The sequence below is a fragment of the Numenius arquata genome, chromosome 4, assembly GCF_964106895.1.
Source record: "Numenius arquata chromosome 4, bNumArq3.hap1.1, whole genome shotgun sequence".
Lineage (NCBI taxonomy): Eukaryota > Metazoa > Chordata > Aves > Charadriiformes > Scolopacidae > Numenius > Numenius arquata.
The window spans coordinates 60,984,231-61,010,566 of NC_133579.1; the positions used below are offsets into that span (position 1 = coordinate 60,984,231).

General features: G+C 44.4%; 1 protein-coding gene across 1 annotated transcript; it reads left to right on the forward strand.

The window, feature by feature from the left end:
- Window positions 1–2,622: 2,622 nt before the first annotated feature.
- Window positions 2,623–25,016, forward strand: RIOK1 (RIO kinase 1). Its single transcript, XM_074146143.1, has 17 exons — window positions 2,623–2,740; window positions 3,924–4,128; window positions 5,274–5,364; window positions 12,573–12,642; window positions 13,376–13,418; window positions 14,078–14,170; window positions 15,114–15,226; window positions 15,352–15,432; window positions 15,986–16,072; window positions 16,552–16,689; window positions 17,270–17,373; window positions 19,065–19,171; window positions 19,931–19,996; window positions 21,664–21,783; window positions 22,050–22,103; window positions 23,163–23,306; window positions 24,807–25,016. The coding sequence occupies exons 1-17, from the start codon at window positions 2,655–2,657 to the stop codon at window positions 24,915–24,917; spliced, it is 1,713 nt and encodes a 570-aa protein (XP_074002244.1). The 5' UTR covers window positions 2,623–2,654; the 3' UTR covers window positions 24,918–25,016.
- Window positions 25,017–26,336: the final 1,320 nt, after the last annotated feature.

The following is a 26,336-nucleotide window of genomic DNA, read 5'->3' on the forward strand; positions in this document are numbered from 1 at the left end:
ACTGTATCAGACCTGGTATATACACTGGGACCTGGGGGTGTTGCTGGACAGCTGGCTTAACGTGAGCCAGCAGTGTGCCCAGGTGGCCAAGAAGGCAAACGGCATCCTGTCCTGTATCAGGAATAGCGTGGCCAGCAGGAGTAGGGAAGTGATCATGCCTCTGTACTCGGCACTGGTGAGGCCTCACTTCGAGTGCTGTGTCCAGTTCTGGGTCCCTCACTCACTACAGGAAGGACACTGAGCTGTTGGAGCATGTCCAGAGGAGAGACACCAAGCTGGTGAGGGGTCTAGAGAACAAGTCATAGGAGGAGAGGCTGAGGGAACTGGGCATGTTTAGTTTGGAGAAGAGGAGGCCGAGGGGGGACCTCATTGCCCTCTACAACTACCTGAAAGGAGGTTGTAGAGAGGTGGGTGTTGGCCTCTTCTCCTAAATGAATAATGACGGGACCAGAGGAAATGGTCTGAAGTTGTGGCAGGGGAGGATTAGATTAGATATTAGGAAGAATTACTTTACTGAGAGGGTGGTCAGGCACTGGAACAGCCTGCCCAGGGAGGTGGCGGAGTTGCCATCCCTGGAGGTATTTAAGAAACGTGTAGACAGGGCACTTCAGGGCATGCTCTAGTGCCCGAGATTGTTGGGTTGTGTCTGTTTGTTTGTGGGTGGGTGTGGTGTGGGTGTGGGTTTTTTTTTTTTTTTTGTGGTTGGACTCGATGATCTCAAAGGTCCCTTCCAACCATGAAGATTCTGTGACTATATTCTCATGCAAAGAATCAGACGATATACTATTGTTGCTCTCTTTCCAGTTATTTAGAGGCTCTGTCTGTTCTCCAGTGGCTGCCTACCAAAAGTGTGCAATTTGTAACCTGTAATAATCTGTAATTAAACATAATTTAATTTAAAAATTAATTAAAAATTTTAATCATTTGTAACCTGAAAGGGAACTTTAATGAAACTGTACTGCCCCCTACATTCATTACTCAGTTAATTCAAAGCACAACTCCAGCACCTGCATTTGATATTTTTAACACTTCTCTCATACATCCAGGAGGCCCAGCACTCTCATATAAAATACTGCAATATACATGTTATTTAAAGCACTACCACTAGCTTTATCAGAGACGGGTATTTTCATCATTCAAGCCTCCATTCAAGCAGCATGAAATCTTACCATGGCTTCTTCTGGACTCGGAGTTTTGCTAGCCAAGTTCGAATTATCTTCTCCAGAAAACGCTTTCTCAGTACCAAAACCTGGATGTATCTTGAATAGAGAGACATGGGGTTGAGTGAGAAAATAAGAAACAACTTCTATGGTTGAGTCTTTAATAATGCAATCCAGCAGTGACTCCCCTGTTTCTATAAATGGGTCTTCATGAGGAACTACAAGGTGCTTAACTGATAATTGTTCTGGCAGTGAAACCTCTTGTGTCTCTGATTCTTGCAATTCTTTTTTAATGGTGTCTTCTCCATCTATGTTTTCTTCTCACCAGCCCAGCATTCTCCTTTGACGTGCTGATTCTTCTTTGCCTATGGATTCCTCCTCTGGAAAAAACATGTCCACACCTAAAGACTCCTCCCAGCTGGCTACGCAGAAAGGTGTGTTGCTTCTATGGCAAGTGTTTCTATGACTTAGTGACTCCGTTCTTCCTTGAGAAGTCTCTTGAAAATTCATATAGAATACTAAAAAAAAAAAATTAAGTTTTTTATAATGGTTTCAAAGAATATTCATGGAAATAATATAGCTGTGGAGAACAAGTACTTCGGAACTTAACATGATGCATATATCCTCCTGAGCATGTATCCTTTTTGATCAGGAGCCACTTAGCGAAAACGTGATGCAACTACAGGGATGTTCACAGCAGCACTGTGAATAAAGTCTGTAATTAACATTCCCCGATGTATCTTTCCTACGTATGTATGTCTCTTCCATTTAAAGAAATGTATGTATAAAGTCAGAATATAACCTGCGGTGTATGTAGTATGAAGCATGCTGCATGAGACGGAATCGTGGAACTGTCTAGTTCGGAAGGGATCTTTAAGATAATCTTAAATCCAACCATTAATGTAGCACTGCTAAATCCACCACTACACCACATCCCTCAGCACCAGGACTACCCATCTTTTAAATACCTCCAGGGTTGGTGATTCCACCACGTCCTTGGGCAGCCTGTTCCAATGCTTGACAACCCTTTCAGTGAAGGAATTTTTCCCTAATACCGGGATGAGATCTTGGCCTGCTGCTGTGCAGTCAGGTAAAGGCAGCTAAAGTAAAGGGACTGCAAAAAGCAGAACACGATTTCCCTTAATGCCCAAGAGAGCACGAACGCTGCTCATTAGTACGTTAGTGACTTATTTAGGTACGGGCGGCCGCTGTCAGCTCCCTCCGGGGAAGGCCGCGGCCGCCAGGTTTACTCCCCGCCCCGGTTCCCCCCCTCCGCCATTTCAGCCCCCCGTACGCCAGCGGCTGGGATAGACCCAACGGTTAAACTGACGTCAGGCGCTCGCAGCCAATCCCCGTGCCGGAACCTGAGAAGCGGACGGGGGCGGGTCCCGCTTACTTTTAGTCGCATGGGCTCGTTTCGCACTCGAATCTTTTATGTCCCTCTGCCGGTGCCGTAGGGGGTGGTGTAGCGCCCGTGTGCCGGCTGCCACCACCATGGCCGCCGCCGCCATGGATTACAGGGCGATGGCGATGAGCCAGGCGGTGCCTGGGCAGTTTGACGATGCGGAGTGCTCCGACGGGTACGAGGAGGCGACGGGGGGCCGGGTGTGGGGCTCGAGGGGGAGGCCCGTGCCGCCGTGAGGCGAAGCCGGGCGGGCCTGGAGAGGGGGAGGCCCGCCGCGGGTCCCGAGCGGTTCCCGCCGGCGCCGTCGGAGCCGCCGGTACAGGGGGTGGTTCGGGGGCGTCTGTCCCCAAAAAACGATGAGCGGGGAGGGGAGCGGTCCTGCACGCCGCCTAGCAGCGGGGCGATGGCCGCTGGCAAACGGCGGGGAGGGCAGGTGTGCTGCCCGAGCTGGAACAGGGCGTGTGAGGAAAGACTGTGTGCGCCCCCTCAGCTCTCCTCTTCAGTTACTTCATTTATTTCTGATTCACCACTAAAATGAGCAGACCCACCTGCAGACTCGGGGTGGTGGGGGCAGTTTCACTTTGGTGTTACTTGGTTGTAACTGAACACGTGAAACCGCATGAGAGAATGGTGAGCTGTTTAGGCCAGCAAATAATTTTGATTCGTTTTGCAAAACACATTTTCTGTTTGCACTGAAAGTCTAGAGCTTTTTATATTTAGTGGGGAGTGAAAAGGGAATGGTCTTGTGTTATATGTTCAAGCCATTTTCTTCCCAGTTTACCATTCATTTAATTAAACGTCAACTGCTTGAGGAGAATCTGCTTTGGGACATACTTGTTCTGGCAGAAAAACATGACAAGCTACAGACATCAACACATGAGTGTGTCAAAAGGGTTCATTTATCCCACAAATTCTTTTGTAGGCCAGACTTTTTTCATGTAGGTTGTGCTGGTGTCCTGAGTTACCAGCTGGCTGGCTGGTTGCCTCCGGTGAGATTTTGTGTGATGCCTTGTCAGGTGGAAATCTGCTGCGGCACCGAGCAGAGTGGTTCACCTCTGGTGAAGGAGCCAGCTGGCATGATCTGGTGTGCTCATCTGATTTGAGTTAGAGGAATCAAATATGTATAACTGCAGAACAAGTTAGAAGGCAGCACTGATGTGGTGAAGAAGGTAACTTAAATGCAGTCCATCCTTTAAAAGCAGTGACGTCTTCATATATAGTTGCTTAAAGACAGGTGAAGTGAGAAACATTTCATGGAGAGCTAGCCTTGTGAAATCATTTGTTGGGATAAATGTATTGAATTTTTGATGACTGTATCAATCATTTATAGCTATATTACTATCTGTGTTTGTTTGAAGTGAATTTACACAAGACACAGAAACGGCTAAAGAAGGTGAGGTCACTGAGAACTGCCAGTCATGTGTGTGTGAAGAAGTTAACACTGAGGAAGGAGACGGTGATGACGACAATGATGATGAAGAGGAAGATGAAGACTGGGACTGGGATGATGAGGTGGGAAGACTCACGAAGCGCCACAATGCTGCTGGTGGATGCAATCCACAGGTATGTTGAAGGCTGTTTAATGATCATCAAGAGTGCCCAAGGGCAAATGGGGCTAACCTGGAAGCTTTCTTCTTTGTTAGTATTACGTTTAGCAAAAATGGAAACAGAAATTTTTCCTCAAGAGAATCCCCTTTGAGTCTATTCCTTTGCCATGCCACGTGTGTACGTACGTTGTAGCCAAAGCTCCTCAATTTCCTTGTCTCTGTTGCTGGATTGTGTTTATCATTGCAGTTTCCCTTCTGTTTCTTAGCTTTCTCAATCTTTCTTTTTTTGACTACCCTGATCTCTACTGATGCTGCTTACCTTTTGGTATTTGTCCTGTGTTTTTGAGCATCTTCCCCCTCCTTTCTAGTCAGTTTTGAGACCATACCTGCTTGTCATACCCAGGATGGAACAGGTTATGTTTTGGACTAATAGTGAAGGAGGCAAAAGAAGGCATAGGAGATGGAGGAAGAGGTGCTAGAAGTGGATTAATTTAAAGTGTATGCTGTTGACATAGAAACTCTGGCATTGTGCAGAATAAAAAGCACGTGTGGCATCAGAACTAGGATCCTTCTTCCCCTCAGCTTGGACACTGGAAGCTCAAAACCTCTTTTTCTTATTGATACCAACATAACAGAGTAGTTGAGATAAATTAGCGATGTTGATCATGGCATATCATGTCTGAGTCACAGCACTTGTCCTGGATGACTTATTCTTGCCTTCAATTAGCGGTTTATGCTGTCCCGTGTTGGTGAAATAATGTTCTGATGTTGTGTTTGGAGAAGACTACCTGTAAGAAAAGATACCAGATTGGAAAATTTTATCTGATCATTACTTTCTCATTATTTCTCTCATTTTTCTCTTTGTGTCTGTCTGCTATTTCCCTCCCTTTTATACATGGAAAAAGTGTTAACGTGAGAGACTTGCAGCTCAATTCCCAGACTAAAAACAAATGTGAATTGGGGCGCTTTTTGGAATTTTAACTGATGTCACCTCTATTTTCTTTTCTTGAATTAAATAAAATCTGATGTTAAACCATATCCCTTTCTGCTTTTCTGTTTATAGCTCTAGATATAGACATCTGAGCTGACTTTTCCAATGATATTGCTTGTATTTCAAAGGGCTATTTAGAGAAGACAATATTAACAAATCCTTTGTTTCAGGCAAATAGACAGACCTCTAGTTGCTATTCAGCAAAAATGTCTACCCCTACAGACAAGGCTTTAAGGAAATTTGAGCATAAAATTAATTTAGGTGAGTATAATTGCATTGTTTTCTTTTATGAAAGCAGATACCGCTCTGTGATGTTCTCAGGCTAATTCTGCTTACTTAAAGCCAGAACTCACTGGAATGGCAGTTAACCATTGCCAGAGAGATTAAAAAATGGCTTTTTGCATACTCGAAGTTGCCTTTAATCTCCATTAACCAGCTGTCATACACCTTTCTCTCCCCTTTCAGAGCCACAGGGCTGTTTTGGTGTTGGTGGGTTGGGTTTTTTTTTTTCCCTTCTTCCCCTTGACTTCTCCAGATCACATAAAGTGTTTCTTGGTATTTCTTCCCTACCTTCTCTGTGGATACAAGCTGTTTGGCTGGAAGGAGGCTATCAACTTTCTGTTGTGATGTTATTTGTCATTGATTGGGGCCTTTTGACAGGGTAGTAAACAGAGGTTGTGTTTTCTTTCGTAACGAAGCGGTTCTAAAATGAAGGCTCAGAACAGTAATGCTGGTATATGTAGCCAAATACAGCAGCTTTTATACCTTTAGCAATTAATCAAACACCATTTAAAATACATCATGAGGAGAGAATCTTGGACTCTGTTGCATATTCTGTTCAGAAAATGGCATTCAGTTGTGGTAAGAGAATGGTGGACAAATGTAATGGTGAGATGTCATTGCGACGGAGACCAGCTCCAGGGCAGGTAAGACTGCGCTGGGAGTAGCGATCTGTAGCTGAAAAGGCCGAGGGAAAGCTCTTTTTGGGGCTTTTTTGTCGCCGGGCAAAGCCTCCTCCACGTGGTGGGGGCTGACAGCTGGTGGGCCGGCTGCTGACTAAGCCTGGGCGGAGCCAGCGCCTCCCGCGGCACATTTAAACAAGCCATTAACGTACCTAACGGTCATTGCGACGGAGACCAGCTCCAGGGCAGGTAAGACTGCGCTGGGAGTAGCGATCTGTAGCTGAAAAGGCCGAGGGAAAGCTCTTTTTGGGGCTTTTTTGTCGCCGGGCAAAGCCTCCTCCACGTGGTGGGGGCTGACAGCTGGTGGGCCGGCTGCTGACTAAGCCTGGGCGGAGCCAGCGCCTCCCGCGGCACATTTAAACAAGCCATTAACGTACCTAACGGTCATTGCGACGGAGACCAGCTCCAGGGCAGGTAAGACTGCGCTGGGAGTAGCGATCTGTAGCTGAAAAGGCCGAGGGAAAGCTCTTTTTGGGGCTTTTTTGTCGCCGGGCAAAGCCTCCTCCACGTGGTGGGGGCTGACAGCTGGTGGGCCGGCTGCTGACTAAGCCTGGGCGGAGCCAGCGCCTCCCGCGGCACATTTAAACAAGCCATTAACGTACCTAACGGTCATTGCGACGGAGACCAGCTCCAGGGCAGGTAAGACTGCGCTGGGAGTAGCGATCTGTAGCTGAAAAGGCCGAGGGAAAGCTCTTTTTGGGGCTTTTTTGTCGCCGGGCAAAGCCTCCTCCACGTGGTGGGGGCTGACAGCTGGTGGGCCGGCTGCTGACTAAGCCTGGGCGGAGCCAGCGCCTCCCGCGGCACATTTAAACAAGCCATTAACGTACCTAACGGTCATTGCGACGGAGACCAGCTCCAGGGCAGGTAAGACTGCGCTGGGAGTAGCGATCTGTAGCTGAAAAGGCCGAGGGAAAGCTCTTTTTGGGGCTTTTTTGTCGCCGGGCAAAGCCTCCTCCACGTGGTGGGGGCTGACAGCTGGTGGGCCGGCTGCTGACTAAGCCTGGGCGGAGCCAGCGCCTCCCGCGGCACATTTAAACAAGCCATTAACGTACCTAACGGTCATTGCGACGGAGACCAGCTCCAGGGCAGGTAAGACTGCGCTGGGAGTAGCGATCTGTAGCTGAAAAGGCCGAGGGAAAGCTCTTTTTGGGGCTTTTTTGTCGCCGGGCAAAGCCTCCTCCACGTGGTGGGGGCTGACAGCTGGTGGGCCGGCTGCTGACTAAGCCTGGGCGGAGCCAGCGCCTCCCGCGGCACATTTAAACAAGCCATTAACGTACCTAACGGTCATTGCGACGGAGACCAGCTCCAGGGCAGGTAAGACTGCGCTGGGAGTAGCGATCTGTAGCTGAAAAGGCCGAGGGAAAGCTCTTTTTGGGGCTTTTTTGTCGCCGGGCAAAGCCTCCTCCACGTGGTGGGGGCTGACAGCTGGTGGGCCGGCTGCTGACTAAGCCTGGGCGGAGCCAGCGCCTCCCGCGGCACATCACACCGCCATCCTATAAGAAGCCCCGGGGGAGGGCAGAAGCTAGCTTCTGCCCACCGAGCAGCAACCAGTTGCTGGGTGGGCGTCCTGGTCGGTGCCTAACGCCGCTGCAACTTGTACAGCTGGGTCCTGAGCCTCTGCCGTTGCGCAAGGTAAGTTCAATTCCTCGCTCCAACTGACCTTTCCACTGCCTCTTGCTTGCACACATCCAGCCATGGCTAGAACTAGGTCAAAGGCTATTGCCAAGAAAGCTGTGGGCACCCAGACAGAGGCCCCACGCAAACACGTGGGTGTCCAGGCCTCGGGCTGCAGGGAGTGCCGAGGCCTGGCCCTTGCCATGGAGGGTAGTGGTGATGACACCTGTGTCAGATGTGAACAGGTGAATGACCTCCTCGGCCTGGTGGTTGAGCTGAAGGAGGAAGTGGAAAGGTTGAGGAGTATCAGGGAATGTGAGAGGGAGATTGACTGGTGGGCCCACTCCCTGAAAATAAAAGAACATGTTGAGGCCCCACATAAGCCAGAGGACCCTCTCCCCATCTCTCGCCCGACAGTAGAAGGGGATCTCAGAGAAGAGGGGGAATGGAAACAGGTCCCTAGTCGGCGAAGCAGGCGAATCCCCTCCCTGCCTCTCCCACCTCCCCAGTTACCCCTGCAAAACCGGTATGGAATCCTGCAGGAGGAATTGACTGTTGGAGAGGAGGATGGTACAACTAGGCAGGATGTGCCAGAAAGACCACGTCGCCGCAAACCTGGCATCACAACTAGTTCAAGAAGGAAAAGCAGAAGGGTCATCGTTGTGGGTGACTCTCTATTGAAGGGGGCAGAGGGACCAATATGCCGTCCTGACCCGCTTCACAGGGAAGTCTGCTGCCTCCCTGGGGCACGGGTCAGGGACGTGTTGGACAAAGTTCCTGCTCTAGTCAACCCTTCTGACTATTACCCCCTTGTAGTTTTTCAGGTAGGCAGTGATGATGTATATAATACATCCAGGAAATTAAAAACAATCATAAAGGACTTTAAGACACTGGGAAAACTGGTTGAGGGATCAGGGGCACAGGTAATTTTTTCAGCGATACCCTTAGTTGCAGGAGGAAATCCTGAAAGAAATAAAAAGGCAACTGCGATAAACAAGTGGCTCAGAAACTGGTGCCATCACCGAAATTTTGGGTATTCTGAACTCAGGGAATTTTATATGGCACCGAGTCGGATAGCAACAGATGGAGTACACCTGTCTCAGAAGGGGAGAAAGATACTGGCAAGTGAGTTGGCGGGGCTTGTTGAAAGGGCTTTAAACTAGGATCGAAGGGGGAGGGGGTTAAGCGTAGGTTGAGCAGAAAAAAACTCAAAGAGAGCCTTCAACCTGCCATCTCAGCTAATAAGTCGGCCCCTTTAGGCACCCAGCTGAAGTGCCTTTACACAAATGCACGCAGCATGGGGAACAAACAAGAGGAGTTAGAGATGTGCGCACGCCTCCAGGGCTACGACATTATTGGCATCACCGAGACGTGGTGGGATGGCTCTTACGACTGGAGTGTTAGAATGGAAGGTTACAAGCTCTTCAGGAAGGACAGGCTGGGCAGAAGGGGAGGGGGTGTTGCCCTCTATGTCAAGGACCAGCTGGAATGTATGGAGCTTCACCTGGGGATGGGTGAAGACAAGACAGAGAGCTTATGGGTCAGGATTAAAGGGAGCACAGGGGCAGGTGATGTTACAGTAGGAGTCTGCTACAGGCCACCAGATCAAAGTGACAGCGAGGATGTGGCCCTCTACAAACAGATAGGGGCAGCATCGCGCTCACACGCTCTGGTCCTCATGGGGGACTTCAACCACCCCGACATCTGTTGGAAGGACAACACAGCAGAGCACAGGAAATCCAGGAAGTTCTTAGAATGTGTCGACGACAACTTTCTTCTGCAAATAATAGAGGAACCAACGAGGAAAGGAGCAGTGCTGGACCTTGTCCTCACCAACAAGGAGGGGCTGGTCGGGAATGTCAAGTTCAAGGGTAGCCTCGGCTGCAGTGACCATGAGATGATAGAATTCAAGATTCATAAGGCAGCAAGGAGGGTGCGCAGCAAGCTGGCTACCCTGGACTTCAAAAGAGCAGACTTTGATCTCCTGAGAGATCTGATTGGTAAGGTAGCGTGGGAAAAAGAACTGGAAGGGAGAGGGGCCCAAAAAAGCTGGGTGGTATTTAAGGATTGCCTCCTCCAAGCTCAGGAGAGGTGCATCCCAAAAAAGAAGAAATCGGGCAAAATAGCCAGTAGGCCGGCGTGGATGAACAAGGAACTGCTGGACAAACTCAGGACCAAAAAGGAGGCCTATAGAGGGTGGAAGCAGGGAAAGGTAGACTGGGAAGAATACAGAGAAGCTGTCCGAGTCACCAGAAACCTGATCAGGCAAGCAAAAGCCCAGGCAGAACTAAATCTAGCCAGGGATGTGAAAAATAACAAGAAGAACTTCTATAGATATATCAGGGATAAAAATAAGACGAGGGAAGCTGTGGGTCCCCTCCGGAAGGAAACGGGAGACCTGGTCACCCAGGATGTGGATAAGGCTGAGCTACTGAATGACTTCTTTGCCTCAGTCTTCACTGGCAAGGGCCCTAACCACACTGCCCAAGTCACGGAGGGCAAGAACAGGGGCTCTGGGAATGAAGAAGCACCCACAGTACAAGAAGACGAGGTTCGAGACCTCTTAAAGAACCTGAAGGTGCATAAGTCCATGGGACCTGATGAAATCCATCCACGGGTCCTGAGAGAACTGGCGGACGAAGTTGCTAAGCCCCTCTCCATCATATTTGAGAAATCGTGGCAGTCTGGTGAAGTTCCCACTGACTGGAAAAAAGGGAACATAACTCCAATATTCAAAAAAGGAAACAAAGAAGACCCGGGAAACTACAGGCCGGTCAGTCTCACCTCTGTGCCTGGCAAGATCATGGAGCAGATCCTCCTGAAATCCTTGCTAAGGCACATGGAGAATAAAGAAGTGATTGGAAACAGCCAACATGGCTTCACCAAGGGCAAATCGTGCCTGACAAATTTGGTGGCCTTTTACAATACTGCCACAGACTTGGTAGACAAGGGCAGAGCGACTGACGTCATTTACCTGGACTTATGCAAAGCATTTGACACTGTCCCGCACGACATCCTGGTCTCAAAATTGGAAACTCATGGATTCGATGGATGGACCACTCGGTGGATAGGGAACTGGCTGGATGGCCGCATCCAAAGGGTTACAATCAATGGCTCAATGTCCAGGTGGCGGCCAGTAACGAGTGGTGTTCCGCAGGGGTCGGTACTGGGACCAGTACTGTTTAACATCTTTGTCGGTGACATGGACAGTGGGATAGAGTGCACCCTCAGCAAGTTTGCTGATGACACCAAGCTCGGTGGCGCAGTTGACACGCTGGAGGGAAGGGATGCCATCCAGAGGGACCTAGACAGGCTGGAGAGGTGGGCTCGTGCAAATTGCATGAAGTTCAACCAAGCCAAGTGCAGGGTCCTGCACCTGGGACGTGGCAACCCCAGGCACAAATACAAGTTGGGTGGAGAATGGCTGGAGAGCAGCCCCGAGGAGAAGGACTTGGGAGTGCTTATGGATGAGAAGCTCAACATGAGCAGGCAGTGTGCACTGGCAGCCCAGAGAGCCAACCGTGTCCTGGGCTGCATCAGGAGAAGTGTGGCCAGCAGGTCTCGCGAGGTGATTCTGCCCCTCTACTCTGCGCTCGTGAGACCCCTCCTGGAGTACTGTGTCCAGCTTTGGAGCCCTCAACACAGAAAGGACATGGACCTGTTGGAACGGGTCCAGCGGAGGGCCACGAGGATGATCAGAGGGATGGAGCACCTCTCCTATGAAGACAGACTGAGAGAGCTGGGGTTGTTCAGCCTGGAGAAGAGAAGGCTCCGGGGAGACCTTATAACAGCCTATCAATACCTGAAGGGAGCCTACAGAAGAGCTGAAGAGGGACTCTTTGTCAGGAAGAGTGGTGACAGGACAAGGGGCAATGGTTTTAAATTGGAAGAGAAGAGATTTAGATTAGATATAAGGAAGAAATTCTTTACAGTGAGGGTGGTGAGGCACTGGAACAGGTTGCCCAGGGAAGTTGTGGATGCCCCATCCCTGGAAGTGTTCAAGGCCAGGCTGGATGGGGCTTTGAGCAACCTGCTCTAGTGAGAGGTGTCCCTGCCCATGGCAGGGGGGTTGGAACTAGATGATCTTTAAGGTCCTTTCCAACTCTAGCCATTCTATGATTCTATGATTCTATGTTATCCAAAAGGCATTACTTCTGGATGGTGTTACATCTCCAAGTCTGTGGGACTGCCTTATTCACCTGCATTGTTACCTTATAGTTCTTGAAATGTAGAGAGAGTGGAGAGCTAGGTCAACATTGGTATGTAGCTGAGCTTCTGGACTTGTTATAAAGAGCTCCACCTGTTTTTGAACATTGAGATGCTGGAGCGAGTGCAGAGGAGGGCAACGAAGCTGGTGAAGGGCCTGGAAAACAAATCATATGAAGAGCGGTTGAAGGAGCTGGGGCTGTTTAGTATGAGGAAGAGGAGGCTGAGGGGAGACCTCATCACTCTCTACAGCTACTTGAAAGGACACTGTAGAGAGGTTGGTGCTGGTCTCTTCGCACAGGTAACTAATGACAGAACGAGAGGGAATGGCTTCAAGCTCCAACAGGGTAGGTTTAGACTGAACATTAGGAAAGAATTTTTCACAGAAAGAGTGGTCGGGCATTGGAATAGGCTGCCCAGGGAGGTGGTTGAGTCCCCATCCCTGGATGTGTTTAAGAGACGTTTAGATGTGGTGTTGGGGGATATGATATAGGGGAGAACTTTGTAGTGTAGGGTAGATGGTTGGACTCGATGATCCCAAGGGTCTCTTCCAACCTGGACGATTCTATGATTGTGTTGTGGCACATTGGCTGGCAGCAGAGTTGCAGGGGCAATTCTGAACGTAGGAAACTTCTTTGATTTGGGGATTGGGTTTTTTTTTTTCATTTCTTCTTATGTGTTTTTCAGATAAGCTGAATTTTGATGACTCTGTTATAAACCGAGTCACAGAAAAGTCTAGACAGAAGGAAGCAGACATGTGAGTATTACTTCTGGTTCTATTTTCATTTAAATAATTTGAAACCAGAAGAGTAGTTCTTATTTCTTAGTGCGATCCTGAGTTTTGAATAAATTTATTAAGAAACCCAAAATTTGTAAATAGTCTGCATACATTTTGCTTTCTGATCTTAAAACTATTTGATATCCAGATCAGTTGCTTAAATCATTCCAAAGTTTTGATGCATCTGTTGCTGCTGCTGGTAGCACATCTGATTGTATTGGTGTAGTAGGACAGAAGTGATGGGTGACATGCCACTAGCAAAAGACTATTTTAGCTCTGATACTCTTTTTCTTAAGTATCAGAGATCCTTAAGCAATTGGGCTAGAAAAAAATACTGGAAGCCTTTTGAAGGTTCCACCAGATGATTTGGTCATGAGAGGTACCTTTTTTTTAAAAAGCTTATTTTTTTTCTTAAGCCTTCAGTTTATAAGCCTGAGTTGTTAACGACAGATACTGTTTTCTCCTGAATGCGCATAATTCAGTGGAGGCAAGAAATTGTCTGTAAAAGTGAAGGGCACTGATGTTTATGGGTTTCTTTTTTTTTTGTTTCTTTTTTTACCCCCTCTGCCTGCAGAAGAAACCTTTGCTTTTGTATGAACTGAAAGCCTTACTACTTGAGGCTGTCATCTTTGCTACAGAATGTTATATTTTACTCTGTCAAAGTACTAAGTCCTTGTGTGGGATTGTATCATTTCATTTTCACTTCTGCTAGGTACCGAGTCAAAGATAAGTCAGACAGAGCAACTGTAGAACAGGTAAGTCTCTAATGTGTCAAATTTCTCTTTTGACCAGAGAAAATAATGTGGAATTTTGGAATCAATGATAAAATGCATACTGTAAGAACAGAGTTTTGCCTTGGAATTCTGCTTCCCTTGTTATCCTGAAGAGACCTGTTGTATCTTTGTTTCTTTCTTGTATGAAGGTTGTACTTGCTTCCGTAAACATTTTGGAGCTCATTTTTGTGCATAGCATTGTCATTTGATCATATATGTAATGCAGAATTCCTTCTTAAGCTTTTATTAAATTCCAAAGAACAGTAAAAAAATGCTAGGTTTGGTTTTTTGCTTTTTTAGTTCTTTAGCAAGACTGAACTATTACTGGTCAAAAGCTGTATAGCTCCTGTATTTCAGTTATGATAGCTTTATCTTAAGAGGATCCTTATTTTAACACTTTTAATGCAACTGTGGGTGGGAAATCGTTCTCTTATGTCTCTTCTAGAGCTAGCTCAAGGATATATGCTTAGCTTTAAAAAAAAAAAAAAGATTTCTGAGTGGTTGCTCTTTGGATTATTTGATCCTTAAGAATAGTCTGATGCCATGGGTCCTTTAATATAGTGCTAAGAACGGACTGTGTTAGTAGGTTTTGTCCTCTTCAAAGAGAGCAATTGTGCTGACTTCTCTGTATTACATTTGAGGTGTTGGATCCAAGAACCCGAATGATTCTGTTCAAGATGCTAAGTAGAGGTGTCATTTCAGAAATCAATGGCTGCATCAGCACAGGGAAAGAAGTAAGTTTTACTACAAATGACATGATAATCTTTTTCTTGGCAAGCTAAGTGGCACCTTGTGGTGCTTAGAAGATGTATTGAAATACTTGGTTTTAGTAGTACTTTTTTTTTTTTGGCGTTGCTTGATTGGTAGGAAGTTATCTTAAGATAAAATGCAATTTATGTTAAAGGAAACAAGTTTCCTCAAGAATCTTGTTAATTGTATGTTACAACTGCAATTTTTGTAAAGGGTATATGTACACACAATGTTAAACAATGCCTGAAAAAACACGCAAAGCCAGGTAATTATTTCTTTATCTAAGAAGTTCTTCTGTGCAGATCAGACCAGCTCCATATGACAACAAACATGGGAGTATCTAAACGATGGAACAAAATTCTGTTTAAAATATTGTAAACCTTAATTGCTTTTACAAAACCAGTATGTTTGTGTGCTGTTATTATCAAGTAATACTGCAGATAATGAAAACCAGACCCCAGATTTCCAAGAAAATTAATAAATCAGTCTTAGAATGTCTAGTCCCAAGGCTGATCTGGTTTCTTCCAAGTCCTTGGATGCTGATTAAAGGCGTGCTTCTACCCTATGTAGAGGTGTCAATGTGAGATATTTGGGCCATGTTTTAAGGCTAAAATAGTGCACAGGCTCAAATTAACTCTTCACACAAGGGCTTGTTTTAGTCTGCAAAATGTGGATGAGGCAGAGTTTTCCTGTGCGTTATTGTTGTCCTATATGTGTTGTAACACCCCTGCCCAGTCTTTCCTGTAAGCTGCCTCTGGTAGAAAAAGAGATTGCCCTTGTGTGCAGTCTCACTCAGCTGGGTGCCATTGTAGGGGCTGGGGTGAGAAAGCTTATCAGAGCTTTTCCAGCGTGTCAGAAAGAGAAGAGAGAAGGTTATGTTGGTTTAAAGAGTGTTTAATATTACTTCTTCCCTTCATAATCCGATAGGCTAATGTATATCATGCCAGTACTTCGAATGGAGAGAACAGAGCAATAAAGATTTACAAAACCTCTATTCTGATGTTTAAAGATCGGGATAAGTATGTGACTGGTGAATTCAGGTGAGTTTGACTTCTGCCTGGTTTTACTGGGGGAGTGATGATGTTTGAAAGGTGATACAATCACCGGTGCTAATACTGCATTGATCGGCTAAGAGTCCTGTTGTCTTTTATTTCTTCATTTAAAGGTTTCGTCATGGATATTGCAAAGGGAATCCAAGAAAAATGGTGAAGACATGGGCTGAAAAAGAAATGAGGAATTTAATAAGGTGATTCTTCCAGTTTTTATTTCAGCATGCAAAGGCAACTGAAACTTTTTAGTTTGTAGGAGGTACTCTCCTTTTGCTAGACTGTGACTATCACTACCTTTCAGGGTCTCTGGAGCATTCAGGAAAGTGTCTTAAGCTTCCCTGTGGGAGAGAAAAGAAAGGAGAAGGAGGAATAAAGATATTCTTTTGTCTTGCTGCTCATGCTCTAAGCTCTCCAGTGTCTGAATGCTCGCTCTGACATGACTCAAAAGTGAGGGAAAGCTAGAAATAGCTGCTGCTGAGTAACAACAAACTGTGTGATATAGGTTAATCTAGGATTAACCTGCACTGTGTAAAAAGTCTTTGTCTGCCACAGGAATGCTTAGAGAAGGGTCAAAGTCAGAACGGTTGTAGCTTTTTGTAGTCATTTCCTAGTTGCTCTTCACAAGTGAGTTTCCTGAGTAGAGGAGCTCTTGTGTATTATTTTTAAAGCGACAGAGCTCCTACAGGCACTAGTGCAATGCAAACAGTAGAGTTTGTGTTTATTTTTTGGGGCTTTGTTCCTGTGTTACAGGTTGAATACAGCCCAGATACCTTGCCCAGAGCCGATTATGCTAAGAAGTCATGTGCTTGTCATGGGCTTTATTGGTAAAGGTGATAGGTAAGTACCCTTAGATTTTACTTTTTTTTTTTTAATTAGCAAAATATTTTATTATAAACAATCAAATCAACCCTCTGAATTTACCTACTATTACTTTAGGCCTCTAAACATGTTATTCTTAGATGTGCATGTGACCTGTAGAATACCCAGACTTTTGCCAGCTACTTCTGCAGACAACGTGAATGATTCTGAAGGCTGGAAAGGCTTGCTAATCATACATGAATATAACTCATTGCTTTGTAGTACAAACATCAATGTAGCATGATCCAAATTAGCTCATGTTGGAAACAGAGTTCCATATGTATGGAGCTTGGCAGGCATATACCAAGCTTTGCTGCCCTTCATGCTGCACTTAGCTGCTCATGCCAACTCGCTTGACACCACGAGGGGAAGGATCAGGTACAGCAGTTGAAGCATTTGCAGCTGGTATGAAGAAGGAAAACCTATTCACTTCCTGTTATTTGTGTTGTAATTCCAAGGCCTGCTCCTCTGCTGAAGAATGCTCAGTTATCTGACTCGAAGGTCCGGGAGCTGTACCTGCAAATCATCCAGTACATGAGAAGAATGTACCAAGACGCCAGACTTGTTCACGCAGATCTCAGTGAATTTAATATGCTGTATGTTTTTAAACTTTGCTCTGAATTGTGACATCTAAAATGTATGCATTGGCAGCCTCTATGTGAGAGTACTAATCTACCCTTAAGGGAGGGTGGGGTCCTTTTTGCGACTTGGGTTTGTAAGTTATGTAATTATGTAGGTTTTAACCCAGATTTGAGCTTTCTCTTGGTTAAAAAAAAACAAACACAAAAAAACCCAAACAAAAAACAACAACAAAAACTCAAAAGCCACAACACAAAAAACCCTACAAAAAACCCCTCACAAAGAAACAAAAAGACCCCTCAGCTGGAGAAAAAAATTATTAAAGTATCTTCTTTTTTTCATCCCCCAAACTGTAACACTGCTTTTTGTGTTCACAAGCAGACTATTTCTTTAAAGTTTAATAATACAGCTTGTGTAGAGGAGGGAAAGGATTAACCCAAAAAAGCCATTCTGGCCATAATATGCGAGGTGTGTGCTAGAGAAATATGTTAAGATTGTTTGCTAGTTCTTAAGATTGAAGAGCACTTTGTTCCTTACCCCTCAATAATCTCCTGTATAACATGAGTGGGGTTAGTGCAGCTCTCTGTTTGTTTGCAGGTACCACAGTGGGGACGTGTACATCATTGATGTGTCTCAGGCCGTGGAGCATGACCACCTGCATGCACTGGAGTTCCTACGAAAGGACTGTGCCAACGTTAACGGTGAGTGGGCTGCGCTTCAACTCTTGTTCTGGTAGCTGATTTATTTAGGAAGGTAAACTGTGTTCACCTGTGTTCTTTAAGGTATAAGTGACTGTAGAAGCTTTCAATCCCCTGTTAAAATGCTCCCTCTTCTAGGTTCTCATGGCTTCCTCAGGGAGCCGTATACTGTGCTGAATTCAGAAGCGTGTAGCCTATCTTGCTAGAAATCATCTGGCCAAAATGAGTCACCTGGCTGAATCTCAGATTTATGATAGATCTGAGATCAGTCCCAGTCTGCAGCAGTGCCCACCCCAGTCTTAACTTCCCTTACTTAAAGGACTGTGCGGGCAAACTGGTATGTTTCCTTCTGTGAGTGGAATCCACATCTGGAATTCCTCAGCTGCCAAGAAGTTACTGCATGTTATGAAGTTCCCTGCACACACTTGTCCAGATCAGCTGAGAGCATAGAATAGTTTATTAGAGATGTTATCACTTGCCATAGTATTTTGATAAATGAGGTACTTCCGTGGTATTTTTCTCTTGAAAATTTGGGCTTCATGTGTGAGCATGCATGTTATATAACAGACACCTCCTGGTAGGCTGTGCTTCTCTCCGAGGACCAGAAATCTGACGCTGCTGGCTGCTTTTCTCCCTCCTTCCTTTTCAGATTGACTTTTTTCTAATTTTACAGAGACTATGGAAGTCTGTGGAAAAGAATTGTGTGCATTTTGATGCTGTGTGTTTGTTGATAGCATACCCAGTATGCCAGTTTTTCCTGATTCCTTTTGTGTTTGTGGATTTCTAGTGACTCCCTTCTGGCTGAGATACTTACACCCTTCCTCTTGTTTCATGTCTTTAGGCTTGCTCTCCCTAGATATTCTAGTACCTCAGTGAGTTGCAGTGATTTTGGTGTGTTTTGTTTGTTTGTTTTCTGTCACTGTAACTTTCTCCATGTAGTCCTACAGAGACTCTGAGGAACACCTTGCTTTATGCTCTGCCCTAGCTGTGAGCATTGCAAAGACTTGTGGTTCCACAGGTACAGAGAGCTGCCTCCAAACTAAATTTTTTTTGTTCTCTCTCTGATTAATTTCTCATGGTGAGAGGTCTTCTGAAAATTTTAGTAGGAAACACTTAATAAGCAGTCCTCAGTGTCTTTCACTGCTGTTTTTCAGTACAGAAATGCAATATCTGAATTTGGTTATATTTGACTGAGAAACCAATTCTGAGTGTAGTACTGAGGAAAATTCTAATATGTTAATGTGTCTTCCCTCTTAGGCGGATCATAATTAGACTGCACTGTGTTTCAGTGGATAGTTCTGTTTCTCTTTGGCAAAAATTTGATGTTTACATTCCTTATTCTTTGAAATACATTTTTCATCTTAGTCGTTGCAAATACTACACCTGTCTTAAGTTGATTAGTACTTAGCCCCTACTCCATTAAGTCTGGCTCCACTGAAATTGATTTGGCTTTTATACTTCTCCAGTTATTCTCCATTGAGTATTTGTTGCATCTGGAAGATGAACAGTTTTATTTCAGATGGCTAAGAATTACCTGATAACTACAACCAGCGTGCATGATGCAGTACATACTGCTGAGACTTTCCCAAGTCATCAGGGCCATTAGCTTGCTTTAACTGTCACTTCAGCATGACAGCTGCATATGTTATACATAATTACTTACCGTTTTTGTTTCTGCCCTTATTTTCTGGTAGACTTTTTTCAAAAGCGCAATGTTGCAGTGATGACTGTGAGGGAGCTGTTTGAGTTTATTACTGATCCTTCCATCACAAGTGAGAACATTGATGACTATCTGTCTAAGGTAAGACCTCCTGGCCTTGTTGCTTATGTAGGATCACTTGAACAATAAAATCAGATCTAGTTCAGTCTCCTTCCTTCATTCAAGTAAAATTACTCTGTGCTGCTAGCAGCACCCATGCATTTCATCTCTAGCTGCCAGTTCTCCGCTCCCAGTTAGATATTTCTTTTAAAAGCTGGGGGGAAGGGGAAGCTTTTTAAGTTAATGCAAGAGAGGTGGGGGACACATATGCCATGCTTAGAGCGGAGATTTGATGTGTCGTTCCTGGACAAGACCACAAGGCAGAGACTGAGTGTGGTCCAGAAACCAGTGCAGCATGGGGATTTCCAGATGTTGTGTACTTTCTGTCATACTGGAGGTTGAACGAGACAGAGCTGTGCTGCGTGGTTCCCCTTACTTGTGCTCCTCTGGCTTGCTCATTGTGCGTGAGAAGAGCCAAGTTCCAAGACTGAGCACTGCTCACAGTAATCTTCTTGTGCTGTTATTTCCTGTAGTCATGCTGGGCCTCCTATAGTTTGATCTGGAAGAAGCAGCAAGCATCTTTTTCCCCCTATAAATAAGGCAAATCTGCAGTTACAAGTGCACTTCACAGAAATGTTGGTTACCATTAGGTGTCGCTCAAGGCATTGCCATAGGGAAAGCTGGAGTATTTAGTGGGTGACAGCGTGGAGTACAGGGGGAAACACAGATGGGAATGGTTAGTTGGATTCAGTGACGCGATTCTAAAGAGTGATAACTTTGTATTGTTTTATATTTCTTTAGGCAATGGAAATAGCATCAAAAAGAACAGAGGAGGAAAGATCCAGTCAAGATAAAGTGGATGAGGAAGTAAGTGAGGATTTTTGTTCCTTGTATGAAATTAATATTAACCTTGCCTCTTCTAAACAACAAAAACCATTGTTTTATATAGCACAGTTGATAAACGAAACATTGTGATACTGAGATGTCTTGAACGAGTCGAGTTGTGAAGTATTAAGGAATGCCATGTGTAAAAGCTGACAGTGATAAGGTGTTAGAAGGCAAATACTCCATTTCCTAAAACAATGTTTGCCTGTAGCTGGGTCCCATGATGTATCTTCCAGTTTAGGTTCAGTTTAAAAAAAAAAAAAAGAAAAACCAAAAACTGAGTGGAGAGATCTGGTTATGCCAGTGTTTTTGGCCTAGTGATACAGAAACAGGATATCTGAATACGAACATTGACCAAATTGCCTGTATAGCTCTAGTCTCAGTCTAATTCAGTTCTTCCATTTACTGTTTCTCTCCTTTGCTTTTACATTAAGCAAAGCTATTCCAAGTGCATTATAGAAAACTGCTAACGTTCTGGAAAGGCTTGATGTAAAGATAAAACAATTTCTATCTTAGTCTTGTCTCACTGTTCCAGAAGAGTTAAAAAAAACAAAAAAACCCAAACAACTCTGTGTTGAGCAGGATTTGTATCAGTGAGAACCTATTTGTACTGTTTCATGTGGTGTTTATCTCTGGAGTCAATACTACTTGATTTATCGAAGGCTTTTCTTTTTCTATTGGAGCTCTGCAGGTTTTACTAACTGCTACTGGCTCAAGCTTGGCCAAGGAAAATTTTTTTTTTTTTTTTTGGTTTCCTAAGATATCCTCAACATACAAATTCTGAACTATAGGGTTAGATGCTAGTGTTTTGTTGCAAGTCCATCTTTTGCAAACCAATTATTCCTTTGCTTTATATAGGTGAGATGGTTTAGAAGCATCTACATTCAGTTTATTTCTCTTTGACTTCTCATGTTACCATGGTTAGTTTGTATCACTTCCTTCACAAGAGAGTAGAGCTGATGAAGAGCAAGCTCTGTGGAGGTGGGGGCATCTGCTCTTTGCACAGCACTTAGTCTAGCAGTTATGATCATAAAGTGTGCTGAATTTGTACTGAGATTGAATTGATATCATGGGAAAGAGAAATACTTCTCTCTGATCTGGTAGTGACTTGAGTTTGCTGGATGACTGTTTCAAAAAGACAGCAAACCAAATTTTAAGTATGTTTTTGATACTGCAGTTAGGTTTTACTGTGCTATACTGCTGGAGGAACCTTTTTTGAGTTGGACTGCAGGATGAAGCAGGTGGTATTATATACAGAGATCAAATTCTAACGGTGCATTTTAGTGGAGTTGCTTCCTGAAGGCATTGTAAACATCACAATGAAAACATTAGAGAAACTATTTAGACTACAAAACCTTAGGACTCAAATCAGCTAAGAGGAAGTTGGAAGGGTTTGAGAAGTTTGTAAATGGCCTGGTGGTCAGTCATGCTGGGAAAGGAGCCTTATTACTGACGAGCATGTAAAGTCTGCTCCTGCAAAAAAAGATACTCTGCAGTTCAGGTAGTGAGTGACTGCCATGTTCATTTTTATTTTCTGTGAACCATGAAATTTTTCATGATTATTCTCCTAAGGATGCATAATTAGGAAGGAAGAACATCATGAAACTATATGTAAATTAGTAAATCTGTGTTTTGTTTCACTTTACTAGGTGTTTAAGAAGGCTTACATACCTCGAACTTTGACTGAAGTTAAAAATTACGAGAGAGATGTGGATATAATGATGAAATTGAAAGAAGAGGATATGGCATTGAATGTTCAGCAAGATAATGTGAGTGGACATGCTTGAGGCACTGCAGAGAGGAGGGAGGGAATATGAACGCTTCTAACTGGAAACAGATAGCAACAAACAAAACCAGAAGCCTTGTTACCAAGGCGTGGAGTACTGAATCTAGTGTCATACTTTAAATCATCTGGTTAGTACTAATGCTAACATTGTGGGGGTTTTACTGGTTTTGAGATAGTCATTTTCTCTGGGCATGAAGACTTAAGACATATTTTGGTAACATAGTTTTCTTTTTCTCTCACTGGGTGTAGATTCTCTACCAGACTGTGACAGGACTGAAGAAGGATTTGTCTGGTGTTCAGAAGGTGAGATGGTCTTTTTGAAATCGTACATTTTAGCCAATTTCAGAAAAGCGCTTACAAGAAGCACAAAGAATGCCTCGTCTTGTGGCTGACACTTTGAAAGAAGCCTCTTGTCTGTGGAATGACCATTTATGTCTGGGATGGGTCTGGCATGACAGTGTGTCTGCACACTGTGTGAATTGCTTCCTTGCGCTGTGGCTGATGCTGGGTTGCTTGAGAATGAAATGATAATCCTTGCTATGGCCATGACCTCTAAAGTTAAGGTGGAGAGGAGGGAAGACGCTTTCCAATTATGGAAGATGTATTTGATTTAAACAGTAGCATGACTACAAGTTTTGATACGTTCAGGGTAACTTTGCTCTAATTAATGTGTAAAGAACAACCTTGCGGTATGAGGCATAAGATATTATGTCTTGCTATATTTGAAGTACTCGACAGTGATACTTTGTAGAGTATGTTGGGTAAGAAGTTGGGTACAGAACAGTCTGTACCAATATAATTCAAGGGAGAAGCCCTATGTGGATTCCTCCTCCTTCCTTTGTAAATGTTACCTAGCAGTGGTGTTGGCTGTTTTAAAATGGAAATATAAATATGGATGGGATCAGACTGTGGCACAGTCTCCAGGCTTGTTTAAGAATAAGTGAGTTTTCTAGTGTAGATATTTGTGTTAGCAATAAAGCCTACATACAGTGCCCCTAAGGTAGATTTGGGTATGATCCAAGTGTAATTAAAAATTGGCTTCAACATATGTTAGCAAATAGCTGTTTAACTTATGGAAATTAGTTTGGGAATGCCAATACAGCTGTACTGTGAGACCTGACCTAAGAGATTCTGCATTGTACGTTCTAGATTCCTTGTTTTTAGTTTGGATCAACCTACTTCTCATTCTTTTTCTTGAGACTCAATGATGGCTGTAGTAAAGGAGATGGCACAAGCTCACTCAAGAATTGCTTTGCAGCAGATTCTGTTTTGGTTTTTATGTATTTATATATGTGTGTATATATTGTCATTAGGCTTCTTTGTTTTGGTTTGATTATAATTCTGTCTTGATATATCTTGCAGATTCCTGCACTTCTTGAAAAGAAGGCAGATGAGTCAGAAACAGACTCTGATGAGGATGATGGCAGCTCAGAGGACTCTGATTCGGGCTGTAAAGAATCTGTACATCCCAAAGATAAACCTGCTGAAGTTAGTGTGGACAAAAAGGTCAGCTGGCCAGGAATTGTTTGTTTTTCCCACCTCTGCCTATGTGACAGGAAAAAATCCTAACTTAGTTCTGAGTGGTTCTTGCTGCTACTTGTCTGAAACAAGCTATGGACTTTTCCTGTTGTGGAGAATAAGAGCAGAGAAAGTGCATTTCATCATGGATACTTTATTAATGGTGTTCTTACGTAGATGAACATGTAACATAGCTCTCTGTAGCCTTGACAAAGCTAAAAGAGAGGTCTCTGCAGGGAATTCAAAGGCTACGGAAAGCAGAATTTAGCAAAGCCTGGGCAGCTCTTCAGTGCCTCTGGCTGCTCTTCCAGGCTTTGGTGTACAGGTTTGTGGTCGTGGTCCCCAATTAACCTCCTTTTGCCCAGTGAACTGAGACACTTGATCTATACAACTGAGGCTTGGTGACCATGTTTGTACCACAGTACTATTAGTACAGACTGGCTAGCTTTGCTGTGGGCAAGAGATGTAATGCAGTCATTCAAAGGGATTATGGTTTGGGTTGGTTTTGGTTTGGTTTCTTTTTTTTCCCAAAGGTTTCATTTTCCAAACTGCAGAACAAGTATCCTCTGTTCTGATGAGGCTCTTCTGTAGAGTATTATCCATGGATGAGAGCCTTTTGGCAGCCTTCTAGGTGCTGTGCAAAAGACGGATGAAACTTGCTGGACTTAAGGGGTTCAAGATTTGGGGGTTTGCTTTTTAGGTGTTTCCTCCTAGAAAAGGTGGGATAATACATTCCATGTCTGTCAAATAAAAAGGCAATACTATGCTAGACACTTTCTACTAATCTAGAGCCTTTTAGATGTGAAGCAAGGACACCTTGATCACTCTCATTCTTATAGATGGGTTCTCATTTGGACAACTTTTTATGAGAGTAAGATGAGGTTTTTAGTAACCTGTGTGTTCAGCTGTAGGTTGAACAACTGATTAGCAGCAATTACTTCCACCCCCCACTGCTGACTTTGCATTTTCCAATTGAGTGTAGTCTCTTCACTTTGTCTGGCACAAATTGTAGTGTATTGCAGTAGCGTAACACCCTTTCTTGCCAATCCTGATGATGATCAGCTTGCTCTGCCAGCAGTTACTGGATCAGTACTTTTTCATGACATAAAAACACTTATTACAGTAGCCCTACAGGTAGCAGAAAACCTAGATCAGGCGTCCTGTTGTAACCTCAGGTGTAAATAGGATGAGTTAAAAGTGCCTCTTGTTCCCTTTCTTCAAAGGTTGCATGAAACTCCGGTTTTAACTAGTTTGAATTTTGGCTTGTCATCACCAGTGTGCAGCTCTTAGCTCCACCCCCAACCTATACTTCCTTTGATCTTTCCCCTCCCCATTCCTATTGATTTTTTTTTATTATTATTTCTTCATCTTGATAACCTCATTTTTATGTAGTGTGTTAACTTGGTAATGTAACAGTTGATTCACCTGCTCAAAATCTCTCATTCCTTCCAGGTTTAAATGAATGGTGTGTGTTTGTTTGTTTTTTAGGAAAGGAAAAAGATGGTTAAAGAAGCCCAAAGAGAGAAAAGAAAAAACAAAATCCCAAAGCACGTGAAGAAGCGGAAAGAAAAGACTGCAAAAATGAAGAAAGGCAAATAAAATCAGCTTTGGCTTGGGGAAAGGGATAGTTTGTTGTGGGTTATTTAGTCACTATATTTTTTTCTTTTTTAATTAAAAATCCTTTATTTATATACATACAATATTAATTTTGAGGGTGATTTTGTTAATGACATGTTGAAATTGTTTGAACAGAGTATACAACATGGGTTTCTCAATAGCAAAGGAGTTTAACACACTTGTGAATGATAAAATCTTGTACCTGATGGGTTGCAGGTTTAACCTGTTGTTAAACTCGCATTGATTTGTTCCTGGGGTCTTACTCCCCTGCCTCACACTGCATACGAGCTACTGTGGTTTGCTCCAGGTTTGGCAGTGGTGGGAATGGTGAAGACTAGGACTTGCTGCAAATGCTCATGCCCTCTTCACAGTATGGAAGCAAATTGAGCTAGTGGTCCTCTGCAGGCTGTCGCGGTCACCCACGGATAACCCTGCAGGCATTGTGCCTTTGCTGTCTCCTTGTGCTTGAATCACTTTTGGTATTTTCTTACTGAAAGCTGAATTTTTTGTTTTGGGAGGCAGCTGTCCTCATTGCCCAGTGCCCTTCTGAAGCAATCAGGCAGGTGTACCCAAACAGCCCAAAGCCTGAATATTATTTTTTTTTAATTCTTTTTTGTTGTTTGGATCCCGTCTGAGTTGCTCTTAGGAGTGTTAAGAACTTGTAAGCTTGTCAAATGAGTATTTGCTGTCAAGATTAATAATGTTCAAATTCCAAGTGCTGGGTAAAGGCTGGTGGCAGGAGCTCTGGGGTACGGCTCAGCATTACCAGTCTATGTTGTGCTAAGGTGCCCCAGTTCTTCATTAAGGAGAAGCTGCCAGAGCTCTGCTCATGAGTGACCCATTTGGGCTGAGGCAAAGGCACTGTACTGAAGGGAGACCACCTTTTCTCTCAGCAGCTGCTTTGGCCACTGAGGCTGACAAGTCTTGGGAGAGGTGGCCTCCTCGTGCTGTAGCACATCAGCTGTCTTCCCACTGCCTGCAGTTCCAGAACTCCCCATACCAGCACAGAGAAAGGTTCTGATTCCAGTAAACATCTTGATATGTTTTCCCACATTAGAGTTGATGCCCTCGGGATTTACACTTACAGGACATACATCCTTTGATGACAGAGGGCAGCTTTTATCGATCAGTGGGTATCCAACAATGATGGGTTGGCCAGGGGCAGGGTGAAGCTTTCTGCTCTTTACCTTCCATACCCAGAGATTGTGGGATGGTCATAGGCAGCCACCCTGGCAAGGACAGGTCATGTTGGCCAACTGCATGTGTGGTTGCTCCGCTCAAGAGTGTATTCCTCAAGGAAATGTGGTCTGGTTGCACCCCCCGGTCTGACCTTCACAACCTCTTTGGTGCCTTTGGCTAGAAATCTGGTAAGATGAACTGGTCAGTGCTTCCCAATCTCTC